The sequence below is a fragment of the Chaetomium fimeti genome (assembly GCF_033439085.1).
Source record: "Chaetomium fimeti strain CBS 168.71 chromosome Unknown B0H64scaffold_2, whole genome shotgun sequence".
Taxonomy (NCBI): Eukaryota; Fungi; Ascomycota; class Sordariomycetes; order Sordariales; family Chaetomiaceae; genus Chaetomium; species Chaetomium fimeti.
In genome coordinates this window covers 4,338,501-4,358,202 of record NW_026944330.1, presented here as the reverse complement: position 1 = coordinate 4,358,202, position 19,702 = coordinate 4,338,501, and the positions used below count along the sequence as shown (strand labels likewise).

The window sequence follows — 19,702 nt, the reverse complement described above, 5'->3', positions numbered from 1 at the left end:
CACCGCAGGCCCTGTGCGCCGTCGCACAACACTCTGGCGCAACCACAGAACAGCTGCTCTTTCTAAACGCGGTTCAAAACAACAGCCACGGGCAATTTACCTCGCCGACTGCGCGTGCCAACTAAGTATGCCGGCCACCCTCGTCGGCTTCTCGACCCGGATGATTGGATTCCGAGGCGAGTTGGAGGGGCGTTGTGATACTCACCCGCCCTAGCCCGGTCGGTATAATCAAATCCCGGAACCTTGTCGTCCCAACACCGTGGTTGCGGGACCCACAGCATCGGCAACGTAGCCATACGCCTCTCTGAGGGCTGAACGCGGTGTGCCACTTTATTCGCTTCTCAGGCGACTTTATTCGCTTGTCAGGCGGCCCGAGTCCGGACATCCCCAGACCAATGTCCACAGATTACCCTGGTCGGGTCTCGCCCCTATTGTGAGACACGACTTGTGCGGAAACGGGATAATTCAGCACATTTTACCGCTCCACTAATCGTCGTCGCGTTGACTAGTTCGGCAAGCTGCGCACGAAACTTCAGCACCGAACTTTCTTTGACGGGGGCGTCTCCGCGTCTGTGGCGCCAAATCTGAGACATGATCCCCAAATAACCCTACAGGTAATTTAAGCTACGCCTAACTAGCCGGGACGGGAAATCGTCAAGTTGGCATCATGAAGTCCGTCCCGTGGGGCGGCAGGAAACCCGGGTTGACGCGGTTTGCGTCGTGGGGAACGGGAAGTCATCCCGGCGGAGGCCGAATGGATAGTCCCTCGCAGGGGCAGGGCGTGGGAGGCCGATATTGTAAGCTCCCCGTTCGTGTCAGCAGAACCTCCTCCTCGATGCCCAGTTACTAAATAGGTCTTAGGGCGCGCTACACAGCATCTCCTCGGTGGTACACAACAGGCTGAATCATTACCACCATCCTGGGCACTTTGGCAACGAGATTCTCGTGCCGACCGAGTTTAGAACTGGTCAACATCCAACACAGCCGCTTCGTTTAGCAACTGGGTTCCTAGATACCAGGATACATGTCCCTCGCCTCCGGTTCCCTCTGCCAACTTGACGATGGAATCGCCCTTTCGGACTCTCTCCACGCCGAGCCCCAGTAAACGAGGCCGGCCCGTTACGTGGTTACTGGTCCAATGATGAAGCTTGAGCTGGTGCCGGGACCCAAAGCATGTACATACCACGGATTACTGTGTACAACGCGCTCTCGGGTGACAAGCTTGCTTATTCGGGCGATGGCGGCCCACCCCCCTGCTAGCCTGGGTCCAGCTGGGCATTTCGGAAAGACCAGGCTTTTGAGACACGCATGACCCAGGTCACGGCACATCCCATCTCATTAATAACTATGGGATGCCGCGCCGTACTCCTTTATGGGACCAAGGCGGATCGCAGCTCCTATTTGTACCCTCGCGATCTCGGTCAGAACCCCCCTCTCCCCCAAGTACCTGCCCACGCCGTCATTCTCAGGTCATTTTCACACCGGTGAATCCCTTCACTGAGCCGCTAAGATGGAGGGCCTGACGCTGATCCTGCTTTACCTGGCTATCCCGAGCCTTCTCTTCTCAGCCATCAGGCAGATCGTGTCATGGAGAAAGAGTATCGGATCCAAGGCTAAGTTCCCGGGGCCGCAACAGTTTCCCATCGTGGGCCGCGTTCATGACCTCCCCCGGTTCTCGTTATGGTTGAAATTCAAGGAATGGGCCGACGAACACGGGCCGATCTACTACACCAGAGCACTCAATCAACCGTTCATCGTCGTCTCAGACGAGAAGATCGCCGAGGAACTGCTGGTCAAGCGAGGCCATATCTACTCGGGCCGGCCGCAGATCCGCTCCCTGATCAGGCACAAGGAGGGGCCGGCATACTCGGCCTTGATGGACCGCCATGGTAAGTTCCATGCCCACCTGCCATAAACCAAACCTAGCCACTCACACCCAACCCAGACATCTGGAAGGCGCAGCGCAAGTGGGCGCACGCGGCGATGGCGGAGGCCTACAAGCACCACTTCTACGGGCACGTCGAGCGCGAGATGAAGCGGTACCTGGGGCTGCTCCTGCTCGACCCAGCCCGGTTCCTGGACTACACGCGCGAGTACTGCGGGCGGGTCATGTCGCGGCTGGCGTGGGACGACGCGACGCAGGGGCGCACCAACGGCGACAGCGCCGACCAGACCCTGCACTGCATGAGCGTGTCGGGCCCCCTGACCAACACCCTCACCCCGCTGTGGTACCTGCCCTCGTTTGCGAACCCCTGGTACAACTACGAGATCGAGCGCGAGCGTGTCCAACGTGCCTGGTGGCTGAATAACTTCCGCCTGGCCAAGCACCGCATGAAGAAGGGCGAGCTGCCGGACGACACGTGGGCGTACCGGTACTTTGAGCAAGTGAAGAAGGAGGGGAATGAGGGGCTTGATCAGGCTGAGGAGCAGGAGGTGTTTGCGAGCTGCATGATCGGGTTCTTGAATCTGGTTGGGGTGGTGACCATCAGCGGGCCGCTCAAGTTCTTCCTCATGGCCATGGCGCTGCACCCGGAGTGGCAGAAGAAGGCGCAGGCCGAGATCGACCGGGTATGCGGCGACCGCATGCCGACCATGCAGGACTTTGCCGACCTGCCCACCGTCAGGGCCTGCATGAAGGAGACAGTGCGGTGGAGGTCAGGGGTACCGCTCGGTGAGTAACGCAAACTTCTTCTCTCGCGGGTTCTCGCAGAAAGTACTGACGGCCATCCGCCTCCCCCCTAGGTGTTCCCCATCAGGCAGAACGTGACGACGAATACCGTGGTGTCACCATCAAGAAGGGTACCATCGTGCTCGCATGCGAATGGTACGTACCGTCTCACACCGATCCCACCCACACATTCCAACGTTACACACACATAAAAGAAGAGTCAGAGAACAAGACATGCTGACTAACCCCTCCACACCAGGTCCCTCAACCGCGTGCCCTCCAAATACCCCGACGGCGACAGCTTCCGCCCCGAGCGCTGGCTCGAAGCCGGATGGCCGACCTTCCAAGCGCCCCTGTCACGCTACCCCAACTTCCGCGAGGGCCACTCGATGCACAGCTTCGGGTGGGGGCGGCGCACCTGCCTGGGCCAGAACATCGTCGACGACGAGACCTTTGTCTTCGCGGCCGCGGTGCTGTGGGCTTTTAACTTGGGACCCAAGGTCTGTCCGCGCACCGGTGAGCCGGTGCCGATTGATACGCAGGCGACGAATTCCCATGTGATTTTGGAGCCGAGTCCGTATCAGATTAGTATTAAGGTGAGGGGGGAGGAGAGGGGGCGCCAGGTGCTGGATGGGTATCATCAGGTTATGGGCGAGTTGAGGGTGTGAGGGGGGGAGGGAGGTGGTGCGTGAGGGGATACCATGCTGGGTGGGCGGTGGATGGGATGGTGGATCTTAGATCGTGGGTAATTTGCTGGGTTGGAAGATCATCATTTGCGAGTTACTGACTGCGGGTGGAAGGTTGATAGCGCGGTGTCACGGCAGATGGCGCTAGGAGCATTCGTTTTATTTTGTGCCTCTGCTCCGTCGTTCTTTTCAGGTTGTTGGTTGATCTCACGGGGGCTACATTTGGCATCTCAAAACTAGGGATTTTGCATGAAGAAAGTCGAATGTCAGAATCAACTGTTCTTGATTAGGTTATTTATCTCGTGTTTGCGAGACAGGAGTCTAGAACGCCCGAGACTTGTCCAATTCGTGAACCCTTATGTGATTTACGAGCCATCACGCCTTGTCATACCAAATGTTTGGGCTGAAGTCCGAGGTGTCACTGACATGGAATCGTGTAACGCGCCCGGTGCGCCATCTCTGAGCTTAATCGAAGAATTTGAGACCCTTGACTCGGAGGTGTTGCCTCTAGCATCTCGGACTTCAACCGCCGAACAACTAGAAACACCAGTGACGGTCAAAGTTCGAGGGCTGGCGAACTTAGACCAAATTGTCCATCCTCACGGGCTGTTCCACATGCGCTCCCTGATGCTCCTCTTGTCTTGCCACGTAAAGCCCGTAAATCCTGTAAACAGACGCAAATATAAGAAAGCCATGTGTCGCCCTGCGAAACAGATTAGTCGTCTCAGCGAGGTTAAGAGGGTGGAGGTTAAAGACTTACAGTACCGCATACACCAGGTAAAACTGTGCGGTAAAAAGCGTGGTGTATTGAACCGGATGGCCGTCTTCGAAGCGAGACCAGGAGTCGATCCAGTCATACAGAATGCTGGCGCCCATAAGTACCATAATAACCATGTCCCAGAGGACGGACCACGGAGAAGGGAAAAAGTGTAGCGGATTATTCGACTTGGCTGGCAGGGTGGGTGGTAGAGCATATAACTGAATGGCGTTGACCAAGATAGCGAGTACAACCTAAACGGGGGTTTATGATTAGTTTCGCTGGTCCAAGGAAAAAGGGGGAGAGGGTTTTACGAGAACTTACGCCAAAAAGTTTGACAACGCTAGTACGGTGCTCATTCACACTAATATGGATGAGAACACCGAGGACAGGAATCTCTAAGAGAAGGGCTAGAAATCTGGAAAAGCTAGTCTGACGCTGGTTGTTGGTAGCGGATTGTGTGTTCGCCATGGCGACGGAAGTGGCTGGCGTTAATGAGACTCTGGTTCCCTGAGAATAAGATAGTCGCTACAGCTCGGTCGTGGTATGCAAAACAGAACCTGGGCTGGATGGGGCTGAGAAGAAGGTGACTGGGATGGCGGCAAGGTACCTATTAATACACACAGCTGGCGGGGGGTGATTCATGAACACGGGGTTGTTCGGTAGTTCAAGTGGGCTGCATAGGAGACTTGTTGCAAAGTTTAGGTAAGTACTCATGTAACATCACGGCTTCAATATATCATCAGGTACCTTTGATGTCCACAGTTGTTGTTCCAAAAGTCAGACACCGAACAAGCTCCACATTACCATGTCCATGTACGTCTTTATTGTTGCTTCCCCGAAAGACACACCGCAGCCCGTTACAACTCGCAAGGCCGAAGCGCGATAGGGGTGCCGGAGATGGCGCCACCCTCACCGCCTAGTATAACCACATCGCCAGGCAGCTCGCAACCAAAGACTTCGAAGCAGGGGAGTGGAGGTACATACACATGTAGGTATATTAGTAGGTATTTTAATAACGGTGTAATAATAATAGGAGGCCTTTCAGAAGGATTAATTTCTATTATGATAAATTACTAGCAATCACCTATATAAAACTGGAAATATTATTACTACATCAAGGACGCTAGGTAGCTAATATGAATAATGAGGCAGCTGAGTGTGGCCGTACAATAGGCGCGAGGGTGTGGGCTGTTGCCGTAGGTAGGTACCTTACCCTTGACATGGGCTACTAGGACGGGGGGCCGCCTCCCACCCTGTAGGTTCCCCCCTCACACACTTTGGCCGCCGGGGCAGGCGCAGCATTGAAATAATCGATGGTGGTGATTATCACGGGGCATCCCACAATGTCATAGCTCTGCCATGCTCTCGTGTACAACGTGTAAACCCTGTCGCCTCGGACTCGGTTCGTTGTGTGAATAGCGTTAATGATGCTCTAACTCCCGGCACTGGCGTGCGACATTAAGCCAAACTTCCCAGCGTCATCTCTTCCCCATGCCCAATGCCTAGCCGACGGTCAGGGCGTCTCCGAAAGCAGATGTCGCAGAGCCAGACAACTATAAGAACGCCGTGTATGGCACTACAAAATGGATTAGTTGGCCGAGGACGTAGGTAGAAAGTGGACTCAGTGGAAAGCTCACAGCACCGTGTATATGAGGTAAAAGTGGTTGGTATAGAAAATGTCATGTTTTATGTTTCAGGCGGGTGGTGGTAACACGAAGTACATGTGCCATATATTAGTTGTGGACCAGGTTTGCCACAAGTCTTCCATGAGTGTCCTGTTCACACATCTGACATCAAGGATTCCGGCCTTGTTACCCTTTCCGGACGACATCGCGTATCCTGTCTTTACCAAAACAAGCGGTCTGTCGGTTTCATGGGGTAATTCAAGGGCGAATCAATCTCTCATAGCCATGAGGCAAAAGAGAAGACGCAGAGCTTTCGCTCATCCCACTTTCGCTCAAGCATCGGAATCAGGAATAAACACGAGTATTAAGGAACGCTTGGTATCCGCTAAACTACTAACTGTCAGTTGTACCTTGGAAACTACCTCTTAATATCTATCTAATGGAGCACCTTCCTCCGCACCAAAGACCTATTACCATTACCGCAGTCTTGCTGCTCAAGTTCCAGGCTGCGCCTGCGCTTCCGCGACCTCCCCCGAGGCTCCTCCTCCTGTTGCCGCTCAGGAGGACTCAGCTCGTCATCATAGAAGCCATGGTCCTCAGAAGTATCGGTTCCAAAGGAAGCACCGTCAAACAGGCCGAGGCCATCCTCTATTAGCAGGTCCTCGGCGGTATCGGCTGGTGTCGGCGCGCTTCTCTTCCTAGGAGAGCGTGACCGGGTGTTTTTCCATATCTTCCTGCATATCTCGGGACTAGTGTCTTCAGCCTCCCATTGCCCCGTCTCGCCACTCCAGAGCAGCAGCCGCCTCGGTACAGGCGCGGAGGGGAGGAACATGTCAAAGACACGAGGGCTGAAGATGGTCCACGCGAAACGTGCAAAGAGACACTCTATCATTACGGTTGTGGGAAGGGGATGAACAAGGCGGTTGTGCCAGAGGTTCGGGAGCTGTCCGCTGGGGGTCAAGTTGAAGACGTGGAGAACGAGCTGTGGCGGCGCGGGCTCTGCTTGGGATCCATCACGCCCTCCGTCTACCTCCCCGACCTTGGGAACAAGACAAAAATGTCTCTCGTCGAAAACGCGATGCAGATCGGCCCGTAGCGTTAGGAGGTTGGCTGGCCCATCAATCGGGTTGCTCGAGAAGAACTGCGTAAGCGAATAGCGCTGCATCTCGTTCGAAAGCCACCAGTCGTCTTCAGCGGCTGGTAGCAGGTGGGCCGTCTCTAGGCCGTCGCCGTAGTTGGAGAGCACGCAGCGCCGAGTTGTGTCTCCTCCTGTGCGTGGCAGCGCCGCATCTGCCGCCCATCTTTGCCATAAGGGCGGTAAATCGCCATGCGGGAAGCGCCAGTCGGAGAAACGCGGGACAATGGGGTATGGGGGATCAAGCGGACCGGGGAGTTGAAAGAAGTACCGCGGCTCGCACAGGATGCCATTCTCCGGGCGCTCCACGATCAGAGCTCCGTTACGGTCCGACGAAAAGAAGCCATCGCTCCACCGGTTTCCCGCGATGAGGCCGCATGCCGCTAGAGCCGTGTCGAAGTCGATTCCCGCCGCGTCGCTGCCGTCGTCATCGAGGGCGGGCAGCGACAGAAGTATCGCGTTCCCTGGATATCCAGGGTGAAGGAAGTCAATTCGACGGGATTGCAGGGCCGCAGGGCTGGCTGGCTCGTTCGCAGCGCGACGTAGTTGCATTTTGTGTATTCGGTGGTGGTTTTGTGAACTTGTGATCAAATGGAACGGGGCAACGGGCAAGACGCCAAAGCTCGGCGATGTAAGATAGCCAAAGGGTTAGGGTCTGCCATCCCCACCCTGTCACCTCACTGGGCACCAAAAGCTAAACTCGCAAGTGTGGATGTCGACAAGTGTATTGATAGACCTAACCCAGTGCAGTCTGGGACATGTACCAAGAAGGCATCAAGTATGGACAAGAATGGAAACATTTATATACAGAGACGCTCACAACCGGCTCGCCAGCTCTTCACAGGCACTGCGAGTAGTAGTCATTCGAGTACTTGCAAGTATATGGGGCAGCACACGTCGTGCAGCCCGTGAACTAGGGATATGTTAATAACCTAGTCCTGTTCGAGAACTCGATCAAAGAGCACTTACCCCGAGGCCCCCGCATTGTGACCACTGAGCGGCGTTGCAGCCGCTGCTCGTGGTGGAGGTAGCCGGCGCAGTGTTGGTCGTGGTGGTGGTCGACGTGACAAGAGTCGTCGACGACGGGGGAGCCGTGGTCGTGCTGTTGGTGTTGCCACCACCGGAGCACCCGACACGCGTCGAGCTCACCACAATATCGTCGTACCAGAACGTGTTGCTGTCGCCGCCGTACGACTCCCAGCCGAAGTAGACGGCCGAGGGTTTGGGAATGATGGAGCTGCGTGTCCAGCCGCCGGCATTGGGGTTGGAGACGCCCGGCCCGACCGTTAGACCGGCAATCGCGGCATCGTTGAGCCAGGTTTCGATGCTACCGTCGGTGCCGATGTAGTACTCGAAGCACTCCCAGCTGCCGGTGGGCAGGGCCACCGAAGCGGCGACGCCCTGTGGCGAGAGGTCGGGGAGAGTAGCGTCATCCGACTCGCGATTGTACATCAGGATCGAGTTCTGGCCGCCAATACGGAGATGCTTCTTGGTACCCTGGGCTGGGTCAGGCATAGTCATGAAGGTAACGTGCGATGCGGTCAGGGCCTTGGACGCTTTACTGTAAGCAGACAATATTAGTCTTACATCTATCCGTTGACTATCACGACGCAGTGGTCGGTAGCCTCAGTTGCTCCCCGACTTACAGGTAAGTCCTGACATAGAGATCGCCGCTGGGGACTTTGTCTGTGCCAAAGAAAACATGGCCGCAGTAACCACCAGCGCCGTCAACCCGGATAGAGTTCTTCCCGCTGTGGGCGGTCGTGCTATCGAGGGTCACCTTGCCGCCCTGGTTGCAGTCGGGCGCATAGATGGGCCATGCCGTCTGGTCCCATCCGCTCTCGAAATCGTTGGAGACCAGGGCGGACGAGAAAGGAAGGATCGCGACAGCGGAGGCTAGAAGGGCAGTTTTGCGGAACATGGTTGCGAAGAATTGCTGCACGCCTTGCAAAATAGGTACGGAATACACAGGGTCCTCCAGGGATGAGCAGGGACGAGATCAAGCACTGCCAAGTAAATGGGTGCCAAGTATTTATATACCTCCCTCATCGAATTCACCGCTCCAGATCCATTGCTCTTCTACCAGTGCCAGCAAGCTCGGCGGATGCTCAAACCGGAGTTCGGCGCTGGTGCTGTTTGGTCCCTCAATAGGCATGGAGCCGGGCGCGTCGGACCGTAGCAAGGGGCCCCTCAATTTATCCTACCAAGCGAGCCAGGCAATTTAGGGACAGGTCCCCAATTCCCAGTGCAACGGCGCAACCGTAGAAGACGTCTCTTCGGAACCTTCGCCGACCCCAGCCAGAGTGACACCCGCAGGCTGGCGAGGCGATGGCCGTGTTTCACGGGGGGTAGTTCCGCGTACCTCCGTCGCGGTTCTCCAACTCGGAAGGTCTTTCAGGTGCAAAAAGGGGCATTCAGTTTAGGTTTGGTTAAAGCACAAGCTGCTTGGTCTCCTGTAGGTCGAGATGAAGCTGGCTCTCACGGGATTTCTAACTCTTTGGCCCACCAGCGGTTGTTGTGGCACATGTGTCGTCGAGTGAGACCAAACGGACTGGTACATGCTGTGGCACGATGAAGTCCTAGAATAAAGTAGGTACTGTCCGCTACACACGTAAATAGTAGTGGGATGGGTGGCATTCCTTATATCGTCGTGGCCAACGCTGAGAGTCTTCAATGTTGGCTCTGCAGTTTTGCCCCCGATTTCCGCGGCCACGTCCACAAACCCCGCCAACACGTCTTCCGCCCTCATGCATACCTCCATGGAAGTTTTCCCAGTATCAGTTTTGAAGCAACTCGGCGTCATGTGTCCAGCCAGCCCCCGGAAGGCACGGAACACGGCCGATTAGGAAATACGCGGGAAGACCGCCCTCCCTTCTCGAAACTGGGCGGCTCCATGTCGCCCGGGGAAGGGGTTGCATTTTCATGACCGTGGCATTCCGCCGCTTCATGTTAGCGATAGCGGCAATCGTGTCCCCCTCGGCCCCACATACCTAACGGGGGCTGAGCAGTTGCGTATAGCCCAGGTTTGTCCTCTCGTTTCCGAAGTAGGCGTTCCAAAAGAGAACATAGTACGGTGCGAGGTGAAGATTTCCCAGCTTGTTCATGCCTTCATGGCAATGCGTTGGCTCTACGAAGATAGGGGCTCGCATCGCCATTCAGGCTGGGGCTACACATCGAGCCGCCCCGGCCCAAGGCCATCATTGTGACCCGCCTCGGTCTATCCTGTTTGTTACACCGAGCGTTTACGGTATCTCCGTGATTCGCTGGCGAGAAGGACTGGTCGAGAGAAGATCACACCAGCCCGCCAATCTCCGAAAAGCCGCGGGGGGCTCTGTTATCTAACGAGGGATCAGTCCATAAAGCCTGGTCTCGCTCATCTACGTAAGCACCCTGACCCGCCAGCTCCCAGCTCGCTATGCCTCGTGGATCCGAAACGGGTGCAATTGACGTATTGCCACCGAAACACGCGCGTTCAATTCCTAGGTAGCTACGAGGATGGCCGCCGCTTTGGAAAGTGCGCATAGCTTTCTTTCCAAAGAAATAATCGATTTGAACGAATAATGAGCGCTCCAATCAGATGAGTGGCTGCCTGGAAATGCGATTTATCAAGGAAAGTCGCGTGTTGTTGGTGCCTTCCCTTGAGTCAATCTTTCCCAACTTCTTTTTTCTTTTTTTCCAAGCCGCAACCCTTCAGCCCCCAGGCCCCCTGTACCGCGTGAGACGCGTTTCTGGGTGACGATTGACAACAACTCCCCACCACATTCCCAATTTTCCAAATGCTTAGCACGCCGACAGACGAGGGAGACGAGGGTGCTCCGCCGCCCTCGCAGTCTCACTTTGCAAAGTACAAGCATTTCACGCCCAACGACGCGGCATCATTTGACGATGAATTTGCCCGACTCGCCTCATCGCAGGAATGGGTTCCCGGTTCCCAAAACTACACCCGACAACGCACCATCGCCATGAGGGAGGAACTCGAGCTCCACTACTTCTCGCAGTCGCAGTCTCAACAACTTGACGACATCGACGAAGAAACAGGAGAAGAGCTCACCCCCGAAGAGATAAAACTCCGAGGTTACCAAGCACTCTGCCACGAGGTCGGCATTGATCCGAGCGACTCGGTCGCAGAGTGCAAGAGACACCTGAATAATACCCTCGTCAACATTGTTGACCTCATCGATGCCCGGCGGACCGGCAAACGTGTCAAAGTGTGGGACAGCTTCCAGGAGTTCCGGGCCTACACCCTCCTCGACAACCACAGGATCGATATCACAGAGGCGAAGCGCCCTCCAGGCTACCTTGCTTCATTATTGCAACGTTTGTCAGGTCCTCGATTGCGTAGCAAAAAGGGTGTCTCCAAGCGTGGATCGGGCCGCATCACCAAACGTAAGGCGGCTTAAAAGCAACATTTCGGGTTGCATCTGCCACCCTCCGTCCACCGTCGACAACCTCTATCCGGACGTCGAACAGACTTGTCGCTCGCCATCGTGGCGACGCCTCAGAGCTGCACGGGGGGCGGCATTGACAGGCGGTTGTGTGAGGCAAGACTTGGAAGCACGATTTGGGAGCCTAGATACGATGGATTATGTTCCGGATTTAGCCATCCTCTAATTGTACACGATACCGGCCCAACCGCCGAAGCGGCTGTGGCAGATGGAGCTGATGTGCAAGTCTATCCTGTCCCTACTTACTAGTGTCTGCTGTTCCATGGCATTCCCGGTTCTCCGTCAACTGGATCGCCTCTGCTATCAACTCCGTGGCTGGTGGTGGGTTCTCTTGACTGACGATCGTTGGCCCGACGCTCTTATGCCTCTGTGCCTCGAGATACTTGTCCAGACTCGGCAGCACCCCCTTCGCCGTCGCGAACTCTCGCTGCCAGCACTTCAAATCACATCCCTTGCCGGCAAACTCGTGAGATCATCAGGTTCTCCTGCGTGAAGTTGGGATACGCAACACTATCTTCCCACTCCCCCCACTCGTCAAAGGTCTCGAACCGCCCCGGCGTCGCTTGGTACGGCTACCAACCGGTATGGATCGTGTAGAAAGTCGAAGCCATACCAAATAGGTCTAGGAAAACGCTCGACTGCCACTCGAAGACAGGGCTGTAAAACGGGCTGTCAGGGAGGGACAGCCCCTCGCCGAGCTCCTCGCTCACGGAGCCGCCCAAGTCGGCGAGTAGCAGGTCCCGCGCGCCTAGGGCCGTCTCGTGGGTCAGGAGGTTAGCCGGCCGGAGATCTGAGTGCAGAACGCCGCGGCTATGGATGTCATCAAGGGCTTCGGCGAGCTGGCGGCACCAAAGGGGCGGCTGTGTGATGCTCGTCGAGGTAGGTTTGGAGGTTGCCATGCTTTTGCTGGCAGAGGTACGTAAGTAACGGGAGCGATAAGTGGGTGGCCGATGAAACATTTTGGTGTTTGAGAGTGAAATCACCCGACGATCCCGAGGCGCTGACCCAGTCACTCACTCGAGAATTTCCGGCTCCACGAAGAAATTGTTTGCAAGCCGTTTCTTCGTATGTACATTCGCCTGTCACCTCATGTGGCTTCTTCAAAACGGCGGCCGGAAACGCCGGTTCGATGCTGCATGTCGATCCGTGAACGGACATTGCTGTTCTGACTTGCAGGGTGAAAGGACGCGAGGGTGTCTGGGATGGGATTGGCAGGAAACGAAAGTTTGGTACTTTCTTGAGGACGTATTACGCAAGATGTGATAGAGGTGGTGTGGGTTTCATAACGTTCCAATATGCCGGCTTTCCCTGTTGGTCACAACTACTCTCTCAGCCCTTGTGCCCCTGTACGAAAATGGTATGAAGACATGAAGCTGTAGTCACCGAGGCGTAACCGATGGACTTCTCCCGTTGTGATTATATCGTCGGCCCCACGTTGCTCAGGCGGGAAACGGTAACCGTCCGCCTGAAATAGCGTACGTAGTGGACCAAAGGTTCTCAAGCTGTAGGTAACCAAACCCGGAGATGGTCTTCCACCTAGCCGGTACACCTAGCTGTAAATTGTTTCAACACCTGCGATGAGCCACAAGACGTTCATATCTCAGATTTCTGATCTCGAATTATCCCATGACATCTAACAAGGACCCTTGAGTAACTCATTCCGGGATGATTGGGGGCCTCTCATGCAAGACAACCCATGTTGTACAGGGGTTTCAGAGGCAGTGTGGACCAGCCAAGACTCGGACAAGCGGGGGAAACAGTTCTCCGAGGAGCCATATCAACGGAGAACTTCTTCCTGTAGTGTCTTCTTTACTCCGGTTCGATATCAAGTGTAAGTTCCTTGACCTTACGAACCTCGCCCCTTCATCCGTTCACCTAGTAGCCCTCAGCCAACTCGAAAGCCAGAAGCCTGAGCCCAAAATGCAACTCCCACTCCAGACCGAAGCACTTGTGGTAGACACAGTTGGAGGCGACTTTGTCATGACTCCAGTCACCATACAAGACCTAAGGCCGGACGAGGTACTAGTTGAGATGAAGTACTCAGGTCTCTGCCACACAGTATGTGTCAAAGAATTCCCCAGACGCAACCGCCATCACTGACTGCTATCAATTTCAGGATTTCTACCTCCAGCAGGGCGGTTTTGGCCCGCTCGTAGAATTCCCGGCCATTGCCGGGCACGAAGGAGCAGGAATTGTGAGGGCCATTGGTTCTAGCGTCAAGGACAAGTCACTCCAAGTCGGCGACTCCGTTTTGCTCTCTTTTGCCGCTTGTGGGGAGTGCATTTATTGTCAAGGGGACCAGTTTAGCCGATGCACACAGTTCGTACCGCTCAACCTAACCGGTATTCGACGGCCGGATGGCACCACCCCTGCTAAGCTTTTAGACGGCCGGCCCGTTCGGAGCCAGTTCTTTGGGCAGTCATCATTTTCCCGTATCTCGGCGGTCCATGAGAACTGCCTAGTCAAATGTCCATATCCTCAGGACATGGCCATCTACTCCCCGATGGGCTGTGGGTATCAGACCGGGGCGGGGACAATTCTCAACATCTTCAAGCCCAAGGCGAACCAAACAATAGCCGTCTTTGGTGCAGGCAGCGTCGGATTTGCGGCGATGATGGCTGCCGCGACCGTTCCAGGCATGCAGATCATCGCCATAGACATCGTGGAGAAAAAGCTGGCATTGGCGAAGGAGCTCGGTGCCACACATGTGATAAATTCCTTGACGATCCAAGACAGTGTTGTGGACGAGATTAAGAATATCACGGGGGGGCAGGGCGTGGACTTCGCTGTCGATACCACTGGGGTGTCTTCGGTTGTCGAGAAGATGCTTGACTGCCTAGGGTACAGCGGGACAGCGGCGTCCATCGGAGCGCCACCAAGAGAGGAGAAAATCAGCGTGGACGTCGGGGCTTTCTTTGCCTACAAGAAGACGTGGATCAGCGTTGCGGAAGGGGATTCCCATCCCCCCGAGGTTTGAGCCTTGCCATGCTCTCGGATTGGCATCTACTAACGGCCAACAGTTCATCCCCAAGCTCATCGACCTCCACAAACAGGGAAAGTTCCCGATCGAGAAGATCAGCAAGGTCTACCCTGTCGCCGACTTCAAGCAGGCCGTGTCTGACATGAAAGACGGAATAGTAAGGCCTGTTTCCGTTGTATCAGCCCTGTTATGACTAACACCAGCAGGTCATCAAACCGATTATTGAGTTCTAAACTGCGGCTCGAGGATTTGGGTTGGCAGCGGGTAATAAATGCATTATTAGACAATGCCGCGTTTGGGCGTCGAATCTTCGCTTGTCGTGACACCCATAATGGCTCGTATCTGGACCGGCGGGAACTCGTGTGGAATATATTGATCATGATATGAAGAGACAACTTCCATTCACTATCATGACCACCGTCTCCCCGGCAGGCTATTTACCCACTGCCATCCGTCTCAAACCTTCTCCACGTTAGCCACCTCCGGGTTCTCCACGCCCGCAACCTTGACATCCGTTCCACTTGTCACCGCTCCCCCCCCAACCACCGCATCCTCATCCCGTTCCCGCAACCCGACCTCCGTAGTCGAAAACGCATCGACCGTATCCCGATACGCCGGCACAAAGTTCACCGCCAGCGCATACGACCAGGCCGCCACAAAAAACAACGTCGGCACAATCATGGAGAACCCCGTCCCATGGCGATCCGCCGCCAGGCCCATCAGCGGCGGCACGCACGCGCCGCCCATCACGCCGCCCACGATCCAGCCCGACCCGCGCTTGGTGTGCCGCCCCAGACCGCGCATGCCCAGCGCGACGATGGTCGGGAAGCAGATGGACTCGAACAGCATGACCACGAACAGCATGCTCAACCCGGTGTTCTCGCGCTGCGTGATGGCCGGCGCGCCGAAGACGATGCACAACGTCAGGAAGAGGAGAAACACTTTCCGGGGCTTGATGAAGTGCATGAGCGCGGCGCCACCAAAACGGCCGATGGCGAACCCGGCCTGGGACCCCGCGAGGAACTTGGAGGCCAGGGCGGAGTCGGTGTTGGAGCGGGTCTCGACGGCGTAGTTGATGAAGTAGCTCGCGATGGCGACCTGGGCGCCCGTGTAGCAGAACTGGGCGAAGGCGGCGTGGAAGAGGCGGTACTGCTTGCGGAAGGGCTTGTCCTGCGTGCCGGCGTGGGTCTCCGAGGCTTGGAAGGCCATGTCGGCGTCGGTGATCTCGGGGATGACGGAGAGGAAGAAGACGCCCGCGAGCAGGAAGACGAAGCAGGCGATCGCCAGGTATACCCATTGTACGTTGCGCAGGGCCACGTCGTCGTCGAAGTTGAAGAAGACGTAAGAGCCCAGGACGGGCGCGATGACTGTGCCGATGCCGTTGAAGGCCTGCGCGATGTTGATGCGGATCTCGGAGAACTTGGGGGGCCCGCAGACTGGGGTGGAAGTCCGTCGTTAGTACCAGATACTCGAACCGCATGGGGGGGTGTAAGGGGGGCGAATGAGGCGGAAATTACCGGTGATGTACGGGTTAGCCGCAGTTTCGAGCGAGCCAAGCCCGTTGCCGATGATGAAAATGCAGACGCAGAAGCCACCAAAGGATCTACCAATAATGGCGGGAATCGCGAGCAGTGCCCCGAGGCCGTACAGGAACAGACCCCAGATGAAGACGGCGCGGTAGCCAAAGTGTCGTAGAATCCATGCTGCGTGTCCGAGGGAGGCGAGGGGGGTACGCGCTGGCTAAGAGTCAGCAGCTGGAGACTACCGTCGCCAAACCTAAGCACAGGATGCTCACCCAAAGTACGCCGCTTGCAACCCGGATGACCTCGTCCTGTCAATGCCGAGCGTCTCCTGAAAGTGCTTGTTGAGAGTATCGAGCAGGCCGTAACTGAACCCCCAGAGGAAGAACAGGATGGTGACTAGGCAGATGGGGTATATCGAATCTCGCAGTGTCAGTTCTGCGGCCTTCGTCTGCTGGTCATCGGGCACCCGCAGGGAGCGCCTCTTCCAAAATCCTTTCGACACCATCGTGGCGCGGTTTCAGTTTCCACAATAAGGTAGCCACGTACTGTGTAGTCTGCAACCCTCCTCGCGGAGAAGGGATAGACGTGCATATTTGGGGAAAACCGTTGCTTCGGGTCTTCCTCGCCGAAGGGCCCTGTTCCCCGCGCGTAACGGTGCTTCCTCGGGGCATTGGACAGACCGACGATCGGCTGTCGTGTCTCGCCAGGGGGCTGGGCGGCTTGAGTTGCACGATGACGATGACGGTACAACCTTGCCAATGGTCCTCCTCGCACGAGCGTCCAAGTCGTATCGAGGGATTCCACCAATGAATATCCCCGAAGAACCGGGGTCAACGGGAGAGGAATGCTTTGGAGTCGAGTTTACCTTCCCTTTAGGGTTTCCCCGCAGAGTTTCGGTGCTCAAATGTTACCTCGATTAGAAAAAGTAGCGGGATCGGCATCAACAGTGGGTCGGGGGTCGAGGGAAGCCGGCAATTGGGTTTGGCAAGCGGAGGTAAAAGTTGGGGTATTGGTGCGGTTCAGGGTTGTATCCGTGGATAGCCACCTGCCGTGCCGTTACATTACTGAGACTCTCAAAGTCCGAGGGCGGGAAAGAAAAGATGAAAATGGAAGACTGGTTCCGAGCTCAGAGTCGTTGGGTTCGGGTTGCAAGGTGTCAAGGAATATCCTTGGGCCTTGGCTTCTTATACAAGGAGTTGGGACCCTGAACCCAAACGAACAGCTCAGATGATCCCGCATTCGTGGTCTCGACATGATACCGAAGATTGTCATCCCATTGGAGCGCAGTTATGTAGATAACAAATATGATGGCCGGTATATTACTTATAGATAAGAAATCCCCTCTAGAGATCACTCGGACCGTCAGAGTCAACCACCCCCTTGGTAGCCACTATCCTACCCGGTACTGCTGAGCCTCGCCGCCTCGAAAGCTTGATCGTTGGCAGCTCTGACATGTGAATCTTTGCAAGCCCATACGGGATCATCCTGTACGTCTGCTTCTCCGTCACACATGCGGGATCCGTTGGGGGCACATCGGGCGCCACACCCTCCCGAACCGGCCAGTCGATCTGGCATCCCTGGACCGTGAGATAATTGGTAGGCCCCTTGTCAGCTTGACGAGCGCTGAAGCCTCTTTGTATTCCAGCATCGGTATGCTCGTGGTGACGAATCGTTGAAGGGTCGATGGCGACGTTCCACTGTTACGGTCAGGTCAATAAAGGGGCCGCCAACCAAGGCACGGGAGTCGCCACTTACCGGCTTCGTAAAGTTGAAGTAGTTATCCTTGACATTCTCATACTCGGAGAATTCGGTGGTGCCGTTTCCGCTGGTCTCCCAATACCTATGCGGCAGCGAACTCGTCACACTCTCCCCGACGTCCAACGCATACAGGACATTCCCAACATAGACGGACACCGCGTTGTCCGCCCTTTCTCTCGTCTCGACACGAACTGCGTAGTCAATGTAATACTCCAGGATTGACTTCCCCTTCGGCACCGACACGCGAAGCAACCCGGTATTCTCATTCGGCGACATGGGAAGGGTTTCCGCCTCGGCACCATCGGCCGAAAGCGACAAGACCGACTTGGTGAGCACGCCCCACGAAGGGAAGCGTAAGTAGAGGTCAAAGTCCGACTCGGCATCGACGATGTACCTCAGGCGGTTCGAAAAGGGGTATTCTGTCTCGCATGTGATCGCTACCCTTCCGATCTCTGGGATGGTTGTGTCGACGGTTGACGGGCTCAACAAGGCGTGCACAAGTCCCTTGTCGGCTCTCGCCCAGCTGTTTGCCAGGAATTTGGGGTATCCCTGGGGGAAGTTGACCGTGCAACACGGGTACTGGGGTTCCAGCCCGAAGATGGTGGCAACACCGTTGGCCGTGGTGAAGAGCGATGGCTGGCGATGTTGGTTCAAGGCCCATGGCGCGTTGGGTCGTGTCATGTATTGATGTGCCCACATATCGTGGGTCAGCATGGTGGGAAGAGCGTTGAAGATGACGAGTTCGGCGCGGTCGGCAAAGGAATTGGTACCCAGGGCCTGGTAGAGATAGGCGAGTGAGTAGCCTGTCTCGACGGCAGTGCAGAGCTCGGAACCCATGAACGGCGCGAGGTCTCGCTGGATCTCGTCGGCGAGGATGGTACCGGAGGCGGCACCCTTGTATTTGAAGGTCCAATCAACACCGTTGGTCGTCGTCTTGGAAAGGGAGTCCCGGTGGGTGAATCTGCGGATGACAGCGGCGGATTTGAGACCTGCGTTCTGTCAATGCTCGTGGATCGGGTAAAGAGGAGGTGTTGACATGACCTACCCTGGCCGACGTTCACGCCGTGAATATAAGGAAACAGCGGGTTGTCCGTCGTCGGGTTCCCAATGACCTTTTCATACCGCCCGTTCTTATACCAATCCTCCCATTTGAACCTGGACATGTCGTAGAGCATGTCCATCGTCTCCCACAGGATAGCATCGTCCTTCGCATCCAGCTCCGCATGCTCCAGCAACCAGTGAATGACCAAAATCGTATCATGCACTCGGACCTGTCCCCAAGAGCACTGAACCGGATTCCACGTGCACTGAGTATACCCCTCGCCATCATTCTTGAGCATCTTATGCGCAAGCCTGAAATACCGCAGCGTGCTATCCACCACAGCCCCATGCCAACCCGTCGCATTCGCCTCAGCAAGCTGGGTCATCCCCAGCAGGAACGGCGTCCGCCCCCAGAAATTCCGATCCCCGCCCGGCGCTTCCGGCCCGATCCATCCATCCTTACCCTGCCGACCCAGCACCGCGGTCGCGACGCCGTGCACCTGGGCCTTCAGCCTCGCATCATCCAGCACATACGCCAGCGGCACGAGCCCGTTGAACCAGTAGGGCAGGGCCTCGTTGAGGACGCTGTAGTCGGTGGTGCCGCCGAGCCACTTGGAGTCCTTGACGTAGGGGTAGAACTCGAGCTCGTGGCCGGCGAGGCCGGCCGCCATGGCCTGCAGCTCGCCCCGGAGCCAGCCGCCGGGCGTGACGGCGCCGAGGGGGAGGGGCGGGAAGGCCCATGGGAGAACTGAGAAGGTTTGTGGTTGGTTAGTGAGTGTGACCAGAGTAGGAGCGGGGTTTGCGATTGGTTGGCCGGTCGACGTACGGTGCCGGCTCTGCGCAGCCGGTGGGTAAAAGAGGGCGAGTGTGAAGGGGATGGAGAACTGCCAGAGCTTCATGGTGGGCGTGGTTGGTGAGGGAAAACAGCCCGAGTGAGAGAAGAAGGAGGCGAGGTGGGAACGGCGGATCCCCAGGATTCTGGCCCAGGAATCCGGAGGAGAGGCGAGACTGGCGTTAAAGGAAAGACAATGCTGTTCAAATAAAGTTGAGAAGGTGAAACAACAAAATCCGGGGAATCACC

General features: G+C 56.2%; 9 protein-coding genes across 9 annotated transcripts; 3 read left to right on the top strand and 6 right to left on the bottom strand.

The window, feature by feature from the left end:
- Nucleotides 1-1,050: 1,050 nt before the first annotated feature.
- On the top strand, nt 1,051-3,336 carry B0H64DRAFT_455571 (cytochrome P450; the record flags this gene model as incomplete). The annotated part of the gene is made up of 4 exons (XM_062807308.1): nt 1,051-1,889; nt 1,946-2,671; nt 2,743-2,824; nt 2,928-3,336. The coding sequence occupies exons 1-4, from the start codon at nt 1,511-1,513 to the stop codon at nt 3,334-3,336; spliced, it is 1,596 nt and encodes a 531-aa protein (XP_062663053.1). The 5' UTR covers nt 1,051-1,510.
- A 597-nt stretch (nt 3,337-3,933) lies between these two features.
- B0H64DRAFT_430529 (uncharacterized protein) lies at nt 3,934-4,666 on the bottom strand (the record flags this gene model as incomplete). The annotated part of the gene is made up of 3 exons (XM_062805935.1): nt 4,436-4,666; nt 4,115-4,365; nt 3,934-4,057 (listed from the first exon to the last, which is right to left on the bottom strand). The coding sequence occupies exons 1-3, from the start codon at nt 4,580-4,582 to the stop codon at nt 3,934-3,936; spliced, it is 522 nt and encodes a 173-aa protein (XP_062663052.1). The 5' UTR covers nt 4,583-4,666.
- Nucleotides 4,667-6,084: 1,418 nt separating this feature from the next.
- B0H64DRAFT_388898 (uncharacterized protein) lies at nt 6,085-7,460 on the bottom strand. Its single transcript, XM_062803296.1, has one exon. The coding sequence runs from the start codon at nt 7,424-7,426 to the stop codon at nt 6,176-6,178; it is 1,251 nt and encodes a 416-aa protein (XP_062663051.1). The 5' UTR covers nt 7,427-7,460; the 3' UTR covers nt 6,085-6,175.
- Nucleotides 7,461-7,712: 252 nt separating this feature from the next.
- B0H64DRAFT_455566 (carbohydrate-binding module family 1 protein) lies at nt 7,713-8,795 on the bottom strand (the record flags this gene model as incomplete). Its single annotated transcript, XM_062807307.1, has 3 exons — nt 7,713-7,787; nt 7,844-8,435; nt 8,521-8,795. 3 exons carry the CDS (start codon nt 8,793-8,795, stop codon nt 7,713-7,715), a joined length of 942 nt encoding a protein of 313 aa, XP_062663050.1.
- A 1,399-nt stretch (nt 8,796-10,194) lies between these two features.
- Nucleotides 10,195-11,630, top strand: B0H64DRAFT_388895 (uncharacterized protein). Its single transcript, XM_062803295.1, has one exon. It carries the CDS (start codon nt 10,651-10,653, stop codon nt 11,272-11,274), a length of 624 nt encoding a protein of 207 aa, XP_062663049.1. The 5' UTR covers nt 10,195-10,650; the 3' UTR covers nt 11,275-11,630.
- Nucleotides 11,631-11,884: 254 nt separating this feature from the next.
- B0H64DRAFT_388894 (uncharacterized protein) lies at nt 11,885-12,252 on the bottom strand. The gene has a single exon (XM_062803294.1). It carries the CDS (start codon nt 12,216-12,218, stop codon nt 11,892-11,894), a length of 327 nt encoding a protein of 108 aa, XP_062663048.1. The 5' UTR covers nt 12,219-12,252; the 3' UTR covers nt 11,885-11,891.
- Nucleotides 12,253-13,239: 987 nt separating this feature from the next.
- On the top strand, nt 13,240-14,532 carry B0H64DRAFT_318226 (chaperonin 10-like protein; the record flags this gene model as incomplete). The annotated part of the gene is made up of 4 exons (XM_062800378.1): nt 13,240-13,377; nt 13,436-14,290; nt 14,340-14,456; nt 14,506-14,532. 4 exons carry the CDS (start codon nt 13,240-13,242, stop codon nt 14,530-14,532), a joined length of 1,137 nt encoding a protein of 378 aa, XP_062663047.1.
- A 40-nt stretch (nt 14,533-14,572) lies between these two features.
- Nucleotides 14,573-16,726, bottom strand: B0H64DRAFT_388893 (major facilitator superfamily domain-containing protein). Its single transcript, XM_062803293.1, has 3 exons — nt 16,189-16,726; nt 15,817-16,035; nt 14,573-15,735 (listed from the first exon to the last, which is right to left on the bottom strand). Exons 1-3 carry the CDS (start codon nt 16,325-16,327, stop codon nt 14,756-14,758), a joined length of 1,338 nt encoding a protein of 445 aa, XP_062663046.1. The 5' UTR covers nt 16,328-16,726; the 3' UTR covers nt 14,573-14,755.
- Nucleotides 16,727-17,165: 439 nt separating this feature from the next.
- On the bottom strand, nt 17,166-18,920 carry B0H64DRAFT_317278 (uncharacterized protein; the record flags this gene model as incomplete). The annotated part of the gene is made up of 3 exons (XM_062800325.1): nt 17,166-17,519; nt 17,578-18,569; nt 18,626-18,920. The coding sequence occupies 3 exons, from the start codon at nt 18,918-18,920 to the stop codon at nt 17,166-17,168; spliced, it is 1,641 nt and encodes a 546-aa protein (XP_062663045.1).
- Nucleotides 18,921-19,702: the final 782 nt, after the last annotated feature.

Coding starts and splice junctions, on each gene's coding strand:
- B0H64DRAFT_388898 (XM_062803296.1), bottom strand. CDS start 7,426: ATGCAACTACGTCGCGCTGCGAACGAGCCAGCCAGCCCTGCGGCCCTG.
- B0H64DRAFT_388895 (XM_062803295.1), top strand. CDS start 10,651: ATGCTTAGCACGCCGACAGACGAGGGAGACGAGGGTGCTCCGCCGCCC.
- B0H64DRAFT_388893 (XM_062803293.1), bottom strand. CDS start 16,327: ATGGTGTCGAAAGGATTTTGGAAGAGGCGCTCCCTGCGGGTGCCCGAT. Junction 16,036..16,188: donor GTTCTTCCTCTGGGGGTTCA/GTTACGGCCTGC, acceptor ACTCTTAGCCAG/CGCGTACCCCCCTCGCCTCC. Junction 15,736..15,816: donor GGCTAACCCGTACATCACCG/GTAATTTCCGCC, acceptor CTTCCACCCCAG/TCTGCGGGCCCCCCAAGTTC.
- B0H64DRAFT_388894 (XM_062803294.1), bottom strand. CDS start 12,218: ATGGCAACCTCCAAACCTACCTCGACGAGCATCACACAGCCGCCCCTT.